Below are 12,950 nucleotides of genomic sequence, written 5' to 3' on the forward strand. Positions count from 1 at the left end.
TTATTTTTTGAGACGGAGTCTCGCTCTGTCAGCCAGGCTGGAGTGCAGTGGCCGGATCTCAGCTCACTGCAAGCTCTGTCTCCCAGGTTTATGCCATTCTCCTGCCTCAGCCTCTCGAGTAGCTGGCACTACAGGTGCCCGCCACCTCGCCCGGCTAGTTTTTTGTATTTTTTAGTAGAGACGGGGTTTCACCATGTTAGCCAGGATGGTCTCGATCTCCTGACCTCGTGATCCGCCCTTCTCGGCCTCCCAAAGTGCTGGGATTACAGGCTTGAGCCACCGCGCCCGGCCACTATTATGGTTTATAATAAAGGATACAAATGAACAGCCAAAAGAGGCTCCTAGAGTCTCAAGTACAGGAGGCTTTGTTCCTGGGGAATTGGGGTGCATAATCCTCTTGACACTGGGATGTGTACACTAACTTGGATGATCCCCCATCTAGGGGTTTTTATGATGGTTTCATTACACAGGCATGACTGATTAAGTCATGGGCCACTGTGACTGAACTCAATCTCCGGCCCCTCCACCGAGGTGAAGCCTCACTAGCCTAAACTCAAGTATAGTTGAAAGGGGTTGGTTATGAATAACCAAAGACATGCTCCCATCACTTGGGAAATTCCGAGGTCTTTAGGAGTTCTGTGCCAGGAACTGGAGACAAAGATCAAACATGCATCTTTTGAGACAAGGCCTTGCTCTGTCACCCAGGCTGGAGGGCAGTGGTTCGATCAAAGCTCACTGCAGGCTGGGTGCAGTGGCTCACACATGTAATCCCAGAACTTTGGGAGGCCAAGGTGGGAGGATCATTTGAGGTCAGGAGCTCAAGACCAGCCTGACCAACATAGTGAAACCACGTCTCTACTGAAAATAGTAAAAATTAGCTGGGCGTGTTGGTGAACACCTGTAATCTCAGCTACTCGGGAGGCTGACGCAGTAGAATCACTGGAACCTGGGAGGCGGAGATTGCAGTGAGCCGAGATTGCGCCACTGCACTCCAGCCTGGGCAACAGAGTGAGACTTCATCACAAACAAACAAACAAACAAAAAAGTTCACTGTAGCCTCAACCCTCTGGGCTCAAGTGATCCTCCCACCTCAGCCTCCCAGTAGCTGGGACTACATGCATGCACCACCATGCCTGGCTAATTTTTTACTTTTTACGGAGAACAGGGTCTTGCTATGTTTCCCAGGCTGGTCTCAAACTCCTGGGCTCAAGCAATCCTCCTGCCTTGGCCTCTCAAAGTTCTGGGATTACAGGAATGAGTCACCATGTCCAGCCATTCACTAGCTTTTCTAGGCTCCTTGATAGCAAGGCTTTGTCCATCTTATTCAGTGTTTTCTCTCTAGCAACTAGTAAAGTGTTAAGTACTCAATAAATTTGGTTTTTTTCATTTAGAGAACTCGGACAGGGTCATAAGTAAAATTGAAAAAAGACCACTGTTTTACTAAGATACACAGTATACTTCTCTTTTCAGTTCCAAGAATGTGCAAAGGCCTAGTTCAAACCTATGGGTCTCAGTTTCCTCTGGTGTCATGAAAAGGAGTCAGACTAAATGATTCCCCATTCCATTAGAGTTCTAGAAGCTGCAGTCACCTAGTAGTCAGTCGTTGTTTTTTTTTTTTTTTTGGCTTATCCTATGCCATCAGCTCCAAGGAAGGAGACAAAGTGGAGGTTTTATGCTTCCAACTTAAAGATCAAATGCTGATTTTCCCATGAATTCTATTTTTTCTCTCAACTCCTTTTCTCTGTTAACATTTTCTTTGTAATATCACACTGTATTCCAATACTCCATGCTGATGGCAGCTAACCATTTCTTTTTTTTTTTTTTTTTTTTGAGATGGAGTCTCGCTCTGTCGCCCAGGCTGGAATGCAGTGGCCGGATCTCAGCTCACTGCAAGCTCCGCCTCCCAGGTTTAGGCCATTCTCCTGCCTCAGCCTCCCGAGTAGCTGGGACTACAGGCACCCGCCACCTCACCTGGCTAGTTTTTTGTATTTTTTTTTTAGTAGAGATGGGGTTTCACCATGTTAGCCAGGATGGTCTCGAGCTCCTGACCTCATGATCCGCCCATCTCGGCCTCCCAAAGTGCTGGGATTATAGGCTTGAGCCACCGCGCCCGGCCAAGCTAACCATTTCAATAGGATTTTTGTTTTCAATATTCTAGATACCGGTTGGGATATAAACACCAGTGATTCTCAATCTCTTGTGTACCCAGTCACCTGACGGATATATACATACATTCATCAATAACTTTGACTCAGCTTAGGGGATGGGAGGGCACACTTGTAGAAAATTCTCCAGTGTTTTTGTCACTTACATTCATACCCTGTTGAGAATCACCAGTATAAGTTATTCAGCCACATCCCCCAGCTACTGAAGCCACAAAACATATGGAACAAAGGATTGCCAAGAAACCACTTTTTACCTGATACGATTTTTGTTGAACAGCAAGAATTAATGCAGTCTTCTTGAGTTGAAGTATATATGGGCTCATTGCCTCTGATTCCCTTAGAAAGAGATGACTGGATGTCAATGACAACATCTTCTAGAGTCTTGTTGAGGCAATTCTGACTAGCAGACAGCCTTAGTGTCAGGAAGCAAATTATTACCAAAGTGTAGGTCAAGCTCCCTTTTCCCCCGAAGAACATTTTAAATTTCAGTTTAGTTTTGGTCTTCAAAGGTCAAGGATAATCCTCCCTCTGGTCTTAGTTTGCTTTAAGAAGGTTGCACAGATGATGAAATTTCTCTCTAGAACAAAAATGGAAAATCATCAATGAGTTTTGTTTCTTTAACAAACAAGGGAAGAAACATTTCATTTCCTTAAAGTCAATGAAAAGGATCCACATACAATTTAGAGAAGAAAAGAAACAAGTACTTTTTGTTTCACTGTTAGTAAATTTAAGACAACTTTTTGTTAAACATTTGGCAAATAACTAATAAGCATAAACAAACATACTACTTCATCAATGCTTAAAGGCTGACACTGCTTATGAAGGAACAGGTATAGACAGTAGGCCTGCCTCGGATTTCTACAATCCTTCCCTCTTCGAACTCAGAGCAGAGAGGGCACACAGTCCTACTCATTGATGAAGCAGTAGTAATAGGTTTAAGCATATTTCCTTTCTCAGTAATAACAATCAGCATTTTAAAATCATCTACCAGGGGCTAGGCATGGTAGCTCATGCCTGTAATCCCAGCACTTTGGAAGGCTGAGGTGGGTGGATTGCTTGAGCTCAGGAGTTTGAAACCAGCCTGGGCAACATGGTGAAACCCCGTCTCTACTAAAAATACAAAAAGTTAGCTGGGTATGGTGGCACATGCCTGTGGTTCCAGCTACTTGGGAGGGTGAGGTGGGAGGATCGCTGGAGCCCAGGAAATTGAGGCTGCAGTGAGCTGTGATTACACCACTGCACTCCAGCCTGGGTGACAAAGCGAGACCGTGTCTCAAAAAAAACTTAAAAAATAAAAATAGGTGACAGTATACTAAGTGGTAGACATTATGCTAAGGAATTTACTACTCTTTTGAATTGTTACTCTTTAATTAATTTATTTATTACCATCTTTAATCTTTATACCAACTGTAATGGCTAATACTGAGTGTCAACTTGATTGAATTGAAGGATACAAAGTATCGATCCTGGGTGTGTCTGTGAGCATGTTGCCAAAGGAGATTAACATTTGAGTCAGTGGGCTGGGAAAGGCAGACCCATCCTTAATCTGGGTGTGCACAACCAAATCCATTGCCAGTGCAGCTAGAATATAAGCAGGCAGAAAAATGTGAAAAAGAGAGACTGGCCTAGCTTCCCGGGCTATATCTTTTTTTCTTTATTTTGAGATGGAGTCTCGCTATCGTCAGGCAGGAGTGCAACTTCCGCCTCCCAGTTCAAGTGATTCTCCTGCCTTAGCCTCTCGAGTAGCTGGAACTACGGGTGCATGCCACCACGTCCAGCTAATTTTTTTGTATTTTTAGTACAGACAGGGTTTCACTGTGTTGGCCAGGATGGTCTTGTTCTCCTGACCATGATCCGCCTGCCTCAGCCTCCAAAAGTCCTGGGATTACAGGCGTGAGCCACCACACCCGGCCCCAGCCTGTATCTTTCTCCTGAGCTGGATGCTTCCTGCCTTCAAACATCAGACTCCCAGTTCTTCAGTTTTGAAACTCCTTGCTCCTCAGCCTGCAGATGGCCTATTGTGGGACCTTGTGATTGTGTGAGTTAATACTTAATAAACTCCCATATATGTATATGTGTGTGTGTGTGTGTGTGTGTGTGTATATACAGCTCTTCCATTAGTTCTGTCCTTCTAGAGAACCCTAATACAACAACCTTGCAAAAAAGCTATTATTGGCCGGGTGCAGTGGCTCCCGCCTGTAATCCTAGCACTTTGGGAGGTCGAGTCGCGCGGGTGGATCACCTGAGGTCAGGAGTTCGAGACGAGTCTGGCCAATGTGGTGAAACGCCATCTCTACTAAAATTACAAAAATTAGCTGGGTGTGGTAGCGGGTAGCTGTAATCCCAGCTACTCAGGAGGCTGAGGCAGGAGAATCACCTGAACCCGGGAGGCAGAGGTTGCAGTGAGCCACAATCATGCCACTGCAGTCCAGCCTGGGTGACAACAGCAAAACTCTGTCTCAAAAAAAAAAAAAAAAAAAAAAAAAGCTATTATTTTCCTCATTTTATAATGAGGAAACAGACAGTCTTTTCTATTGCTGCTTCTCCTTAAGAAGTATCAAACCAGAGTTAGATAACTCTAATAATCTAATTCTAGAAATTAGCCAGTCAGCAGGAGGAATACTCTGGCTCAGTTAAAGGAAAGTTGAGGGGTAGATTTTCTTTTTGACAGCCTTAAAAATACAAAAGTCACACTATGTATAATGCCAACTCTATTGAGATGCTGGTTCTTTTCGGAAAAATAAATGTTAAACTGGCAAGACAATATAATAAATTATCCTCACCTATCAACCTCCACATTTGCAGAATACAAATTGTTTGCTGAATGATAGCTTAGAGGAGAATTACTACTTCTGTAACCTTTATTAACCCCTTTGATAGTCTGAGGAAGCTTTTGCAAGACGTATTTAAAAATGCATAAAATGAAATATGTAGGATTCCAAAAGAAGCCAGTTATATTGAAAGAATGTCCCTACAAAATCCTGGTGAAAGAAATAAAAAAGGAGCTAATAAATAGAGACATATTACATGTTCATGGATAAGAAGACTTTATTTTGTTAAGATATCAGTGCTTCCCAACTTGAGTTACACATTAAACACAGTCTTAATCAAAAGCCCAAAGTTATTTTTTGGATATCAACCAACTGATTTTAAAATTTACATGGAAATGCAGAACAGTCCAGAATACTAAGGAACAAAGTTGGAAGACTGATACTACCTGACTTCAACACTTACTGTAAAGCTACAGTAATCAAAAAAGTATGGTATTAGAAAAAGAATAGACAAATAGATCAATGGAATGGAATAGTAAACCCAGAAATAGACCCTCACAAAGACAGTCAACTGATCTTTGACAAAGGAGCAAAGGGGATTCAATGGAGAAAGGACAGTCTTTTCCAAAAATGGTATTGGAACAACTGGATATCCATTTGCAAAAATGAATAAATAAATAAATCTAGCCACATACTTTGCACCTTTTGCAAAATTTAGCTCTAAATGGATCACAGACCTAAACGTAAAATATAAAACTATAAAATTTCTAGAAAATAACAGAAGAAAATCCTTGTGACCTTAGGTTAGGTGATGAGTTTTTAAATACAATACCAAAAGCACACTCTATGAAAGAAAAAAATGATGTTGGACTTCATTAAAATTAAAAACTTCTGCTCTACAAAAGATACTGTTAAAGAGAATGAAAAGATAAACCACAGACTTGGAGGAAATATTTGAGTTTTTTTTTTGTTTGTTTTTTGAGGAAATATTTGTGAAACACATATCTGATAAAGCAGTAGTCCATAGCCTTTCTGGCACCAGGGACCAGTTTCATGGAAGACAATTTTTCCATGGACGAGATTGTAGGGGGTATGGTTCAGGATCATTCAAGTGCATTGTATTTATTCTGCACTTTATTTCTATTATCACATTATAATATATAATGAAATAATTATACAACTCACCATAATGTAGTGGGAGCCCTGAGCTTGTCTCCCTGCAACTAGACGGTACCATCTGGGGGTGACGGGAGACAGTGACAGGTCATCAGGGATTAGATCCTCATAAAGAGTGTGCAGCCTAGATCCCTCACATGCGCAGTTCACAATAGGGTTTGTGCTCCGAAGAGAATCTAAGGCCATCACTGATCTGACAGAGGGCGGAGCTCAGGCAGTAATGCAAGCAATGGGGAGAGGCCGTAAATATAGATGAAGCTTTGCTCTCTGGCCCACTGTTCACCTCCTGCTGTGTGGCCCATTTCCTAATAGGTACTGGTCTGTGGCCCAGGGGTTGGGGAACCCTGTGATAAAGGACTGGTATCCAAAATATACAAAGAACTCAAGTCAGCAATAAGAAAACAAACTCAACAGACAAAAGATCTGAGCAGACACCTTACCAAGGAAGATATACAGATGACAAATAAGCATATGAAAAGATATCTAACATCGTATGTCATTAGGGGATTGTAAATTCAAACAAGATGCCACTACCCACCTATGAGAATGGCTAAAATCCAAAAAATTGGACAACACCAAATACAAGGACATAGAGCAACAGAAATTCTTGCCTGGGCACGGTGGCTCACACCTGTAACCCCAGCACTTTGGGAGGCCAAGGTGGGCGGATCACTTGAGGTCAAGAGTTCTCCATCAGCCTGACCAACATGATGAAACCCTGTCTCTACTAAAAAAAAAATACAAAAATTATCCAGGTGTGGTGGCAGGTGCCTTTAATCCCAGCTACTTGGGAGGCTGAGGCAGAAGAATCACTTGAACCCGGGACATGGGGGTTGCAGTGAGCCGAGATTGTGCCACTGCACTCCAGCCTGGGCGACAGAGTGAGACCCTATCTCAAAAAAAAAAAAAAAAAGAAGAAGAAAGAAAGAAATTCTCATTCATTGCTGTTGGGGAATGCAAAATGGTACAGCCACTTTGGGAGAAGTTTGGCAGTTTCTTACCAAGCTAAATGCAGCCTTACTGAACAATTCAACAATTGTCCTCCCATGTATTCACTCAAATGAACTGAAAACTTATGTCCACACAAAAATCTGCACTAGAATATTTATAGTAGCTTTATTCATAACTGCCAAAAACTAAAAGCAACCAAGATGCCTGTCAACAGATGAATAAACAAAATGAGATACATCCACACATTGGAATATGATTCAGTAATAAAAATAAATGAACTATCAAGCCACAGAAAGACATGGAGGAATCTTAACTGCATATTCCTAAGTCAAAGAAGCCAGTGTGAAGAGATATGAATTTAACTACATGACATTCTAAAAAAGGCAAACTACAGTGGCAGTAAGGTCGGTGGTCACCAGGAGAACAGGAGTGGGAGAATGAATCAGTGGAGTGCGAGGGATATTTGGGGCATTGAAACTATTCTGTATACTATTGTAATGGAGGACACACGTTATTGAACATCTGTCAAAACCCATAGAAATGTAAAACACACAGAGTGAACATTATGTGAACTATGGACTTTTAGTTTTAAAACATGGTAAAACCAAAAAACCAAAAAAAAAAAAAAAAAAAAAAACCAGAAACAAACCAGTATATGGTAACAAAACACAAGTCTAATACCTTTCTTGCTGTTTGTCAAAATTCTGTATACAGTAAAATAGTAACATTTATTGCTTCTAAAATGCCAGTTTCTATGCTAAGCACTTTATACATATCATGTTATTTAATCTTTACAGATCCTATGATTATCCTCATTTTAGTTAAAACTTATAAAAAGCTGTGGGACATAATATGTGCTTCTTTATTAACCTATTAAATAACAAGTGGTCATCTAATAACTGCCGTAATTTTGACGTGGTATTAAGTATAGATAATATTTTGAAATACGTGCAACAAGTCATGTGATACAAAAATATCAGCAATATTTACAGGGGCAAACCATAGCTACTGCTAATACTTTCTACTGTGGCTTTTGCCTACATTCCATTTCAGAAGTCAGTGAAATAATAAATTTTTCCACCCGAGTTCACAGACATTCTGAATTCTATCCATGGATACCTTATCATGGACTCCCAGGTTAATAATTCTGGCCAAGGTACTTAATACGCTGCCATTTTTTTTTTTTTTTTGAGACGGAGTCTCGCTCTGTGGCCCGGGCTGGAGTGCAGTGGCCGGATCTCAGCTCACTGCAAGCTCCGCCTCCCGGGTTTACGCCATTCTCCTGCCTCAGCCTCCGGAGTAGCTGGGACTACTTTTTTTAGTAGAGACGGGGTTTCACCGCGTTAGCCAGGATGGTCTTGATCTCCTGACCTCGTGATCCGCCCCTCTCGGCCTCCCAAAGTGCTGGGATTACACGCTTAAGCCACCGCGCCCGGCCTTACGCTGCCATATTTTGCAAGCCTCTAGGGAATCAAGGGGAACTAGGCCAATACTTTGTTTTGAATGGATTCTAATGTAGCCTCTTTTCAAGCGTTTGCAAAGAAACCTGAACTATATAAGGAGATGGGGCAAGAGTTGTTTTCAGTATGCAGCATTGAGAAGTGTTTAAGAGTTTTATATCATTAAAGAGAATACCTCAGCAGTATTAGGTTAGTGACGTTTTCTAATCTATTATTATTTAGGCTTTAAGGGCCTGAAGTCGAATTGAATCTTGTTGAAAGACGGGGGAAAAGGATACAGGCGGGTGAGAGGATGCCCCTGAGTTTTAACGCCTGCATACAAGAGTCGCTAAAACTTACTCACACATAACTAGTTCAAATATTGGAAATCATCTTACAGCACACTGTAATTTACCAAGATGCTTATAACTGTATACACATACTCTACAGAGAATTAGACAATTAGCAGTTTCAATAATGCATACAATACTACAAGAAAACAGGGAACATTTTCTCTTCCTTTGAGGAAATGCATGTTGCCTACTGAGCTATTCTTCTGCCTCTCCTTCTGATGTCAACGCAGAGCCAGAGCCATTTATGGCAGGTGCCTTGAGCGCGCCTAGAGGTCGCCTTTGGAATACTGCAGCGACTCAAGGATCCTGCTCAGCCCTTATCGGCCCCAGCTGGTCCTTCGGATGCTCGGGTGTGGGTGAAGGAGCCTCGGCCCCTGGAAAGGAGGGGACCAACTCTCTCCGCAGGTGGCGACGTCGCCTGCGGCCGGTCGGGGGTGGGTATTGGGGAGACCCCTTTACCTGGAGGCGAGAGGGTCCCGGGGCCCCTGCTGCCCTCCGGGTGCGAGGACAGCTCTGTCGCGCCTGCAGGACGGACCGGCGAATCCGCGCGGGGGTCTAGGCGAGGACCGCAGGGGATGCTCCGCAGCTCCCGCACCGGCCTGGAGGGTTTTGTGGTTAGCAAGTTCCTGCTTCCGTCGCAGCGACGGAAAGTTTACCGCGGGGGAAGGGCACGTTCCTGCCCTGCAACCCGGAGCTGCTTCCCGGCAACATTAGCGCGTCCCTCCCCGCGGAGGCTCGGGGCTCCCGGCGCCAGCGCTGAGCTCCACAAGGAGGTAGCGCCCCCCAGCCCCGCGCTCCCTGCCAGCTCAGCCACACCGCTGACCCCCGGCTGGGCGCGCTGCGAGGAGGAGTGCGTGCCTCCCTGCTGGTGGCCCGAGGGTCTGCAGGTGAGCCTTGCCTCGCGGCGGCCGGAGCCCGCGCAAACTAAAATAATTGCACGTGGGGAAAACGTCAAACAGTACAAAAATATACACAGTGACAAGTCTACCCCTCACCCCCGTGCCCCAGTCTCCTAGTCTCCCTCTGCAGAGGCAACCACTGATAGCAGTTTTTTGATGTTCAAGAGCTTACGGTGTATCCTATTGGCATAGTTCTGAGAATCCTCTTTCCATAATCGGAGGATGGAATCCTCAATTAAAGATGGCAATTCTTGAGTTAAATATTATGTTCAACACATACTTCAGCGAAGGTATTTGGCTTTCTGCAGGCTTTATTGTTTGTAGATAGGATAATAATGGTGAAAATGCTGGTATCTGTAACATATATTAAAACTGTATCCCTAACACTTAGCATAGTGCCTGGTACACAATAGGCACTCAGTAAATATTTAACTAAAATATTTTTGTTGACTGAATGAATGGAAAACAACTGCATAGGGCATAGGTTGTGGAAGTTTCCAAATTACTGCTGGCCCCATCCCCACCTCCATAAACACACAAATGCAACATTACTAAGCCATTGACACTTAGTTTGTCATATGGTCTAACCTTTGACAGTGTCTTCACCTCTGTTTTGAAAGAGCTTGCAGACCTGAAGTGCTATGCAGTTGCAAGTAACTCTAGGCCTGTACATCCAACAGCTACACCCTAGTCTTAACCAGTAACTACAGGAGGATTATGTTGACTGAGAATGCTTGTGAACAAAGGTCCATTGTGTGAAACTAACTCTACTTGTAACCAAAGGATGACTCTTGAATTACAATGTTGTTAAAGCTAGGTTTGAAAGAGTTACCAAAGAAAAGGAAACTCCAAAGTAATTTCCCATTGCAGTGATTTTCCTGATGCAACAAGGGACTGATATGCAAGGGTGTTTTATCTCTACAGATGATATACACTTCAGGATTCAGGGTGTAGAGCTATCAGTTTTTGAATCTCTCTATATGGGGTAATCCATGCTAGTTACTAAGTAGATCTTTCCGTTATTAGAAACTTCATATTCAGTGCTTTAATACAATGAACCTGTTTTTTTTGTTTGTTTGTTTTGTGTGTTTGTTTGTTTCTTTTTAAGAGACAGAGTCTCGGAGTCTCGCTCTGTTGCCCAGGCTGGAGTGCAGCCATCTCGGCTCACTGCAACCTCTGCCTCCCTAGTTATAGTAATTCTTCTGCCTCAGACTCCCGAATAGCTGGTACTACAGGCACATGCCGCCACGCCCGGCTAATTTTTTTCTATTTTGGTAGAGACAGGGTTTCAACGTGTTGCCCAGGCTGGTCTCAAACTCCTGAGCTCAGGCAATCTGCCCGCCCTGGCCTCCCAAAGTGCTAGGATTACAGGCTTGAGCCACCAAGCCGGCCTGAACCTGTTTTCATTGAAGTGATACGTTATTTTTTCAGGTATGACAGTGAACAAAGGATACTGATTAAAATAATGATTAAAGAAATATTTTCTATTGATATGTGTTTAATTTATAAATATCATTGATTTACTTATTCATTCATTTTTTGAGACAGGGTCTTGCTCTGTTGCCCACACTGGAGTGCAATGGCACAATCACCGCTCACTGCAGCTTTGACCACCTGGGCTCAAGTGATTCTTTTGCCTCAGTCTCTTGAGTAGCTGGGACCACAGACGCACACCACCACACCCAGCTACTGTTCTTAATTTTTTTTTTTTTAATTTTGAGATGCAGTCTTGCTCTGTTGCCCAGGTTGGAGTACAGTGGCACGATCTCAGCTCACTGCAACCTCCGCCTCCCAGGTTCAAGCAATTTTCCTGCTTCAGTCTCCTGAGTAGCTGAGATTACAGGCTCACGCCACCATGCCCAGCTAATTTTTGTGTTTTTAGTAGAGTCAGGGTTTCACCATGTTGGTCAGGCTGGTCTTGAACTCCTGACATCAAGTGATCTGCCCACTTTGGCCTCCCAAAGTGCTGGGATTACAGGTGTGACCCACCATACCCGGTGTTTTAAATTATTTGTATAGATGAGGTCTTGCTATATTGCCCATGCTAGTCTCAAACTCCTGGGGTCAAGCAATCCTCCTGCTTTGGCCTCCCAAGGTGCTGGGATTACAGGTGTGACCCACCATACCTGGTGTTTTAAATTATTTGTATAGATGAGGTCTTGCTATATTGCCCATGCTAGTCTCAAACTCCTGGGGTCAAGCAATCCTCCTGCTTTGGCCTCCCAAGGTGCTGGGATTACAGGTGTAAGCCACTGCACCTGGATTACTTAAAAAATAAAATAAAAAACCTTTAATTTCTGGCCTGAGTCATAACTTAGAAATTACATCCATTGTCACTTCACTTCCTGATGAGATTCTTGATACTATTCTCTGAGGGTTAGAAGTCCCATCTATGTGGAGTTTAGATTTTTTAAAAAAGTAATCAGAAAACATGTATTACGCACCTGCAGGGGAAATTAAAAACCAATAATACCAATGGGATCTACCTTCAAGATGTTCATCGTTCAGAAGGAGAAAGGGTCAAGTAAATCAACGGCTGTGTAAACAATGAGTGTGATGAAGGCCAGGTGTAGCGGCTCACGCCTATAATCCCAGCACTTTGGGAAGCCAAGGCAGGAGGATCACTTAAGCCCAGGAGTTTGAGGCCAGCCTGAGCCAACAGAGCAAGACTCCATCTCTACAAAAAATAAAAATTGGCCTGGTGTGGTGGTACACGCCTGTAGTTTCAGCTACTTGGGAGGCTGAGGCAGGAGGATCACCTAAGAGCCTAGGAGGTAGAGGCTGTAGTGAGCCATGATAGCGCCACTGCTCTCCAGCCTGGGCACCAGAGTGAGACCCTGTCCCTGCCCTCCCCAAGAAAAGAATAAATGTTGTAATAGAAGATGGCAACTAAAAAGGCTCAGAGAAGGGACATCTGATCCCAATTTCTGGGAGGAGGCGTTAGTTAATTATTGAAGAATGAAGTTATTAGCAGATGAGGAGGAAAAGGCTGAATATTTCAGGAAGAGGAAAGTGCATGACCACAGGAAATTCAGCCTGTTAGGAAGGTTACCAGTGTACACAGAACAGAGAGAGACGCTGGGGTCAGAGCAGGAAGATTTTCATGTTAAATCTTAAACTATCCTAAAGGCATGGGGAGTTCTGAAGGTTTTTTGCAGGGCAGTGACAGGTCCAGAGACCTAATTTTTTTTTTTTT

At 43.4% G+C, this 12,950-nt stretch overlaps 1 protein-coding gene across 1 annotated transcript in view; it reads right to left on the reverse strand.

Annotated features, from left to right (window-relative positions):
• Positions 1-9,785, reverse strand: part of MANSC1 (MANSC domain containing 1) — a 23,365-nt gene extending 13,580 nt beyond the window's left edge. Inside the window, exons 1-2 of the mRNA XM_023226195.1 lie at positions 9,315-9,785; positions 2,420-2,742 (exon numbers count right to left, since the gene is read on the reverse strand). Coding sequence (XP_023081963.1) covers positions 2,420-2,642 — 223 coding nt within the window. The 5' untranslated portion in view covers positions 2,643-2,742; positions 9,315-9,785. The remainder of the gene's footprint in view (positions 1-2,419; positions 2,743-9,314) is intronic.
• Between the last annotated feature and the right edge of the window lie 3,165 nt (positions 9,786-12,950).

Source organism: Piliocolobus tephrosceles, chromosome 10 (assembly GCF_002776525.5).
Source record: "Piliocolobus tephrosceles isolate RC106 chromosome 10, ASM277652v3, whole genome shotgun sequence".
NCBI classification, from domain to species: Eukaryota; Metazoa; Chordata; class Mammalia; order Primates; family Cercopithecidae; genus Piliocolobus; species Piliocolobus tephrosceles.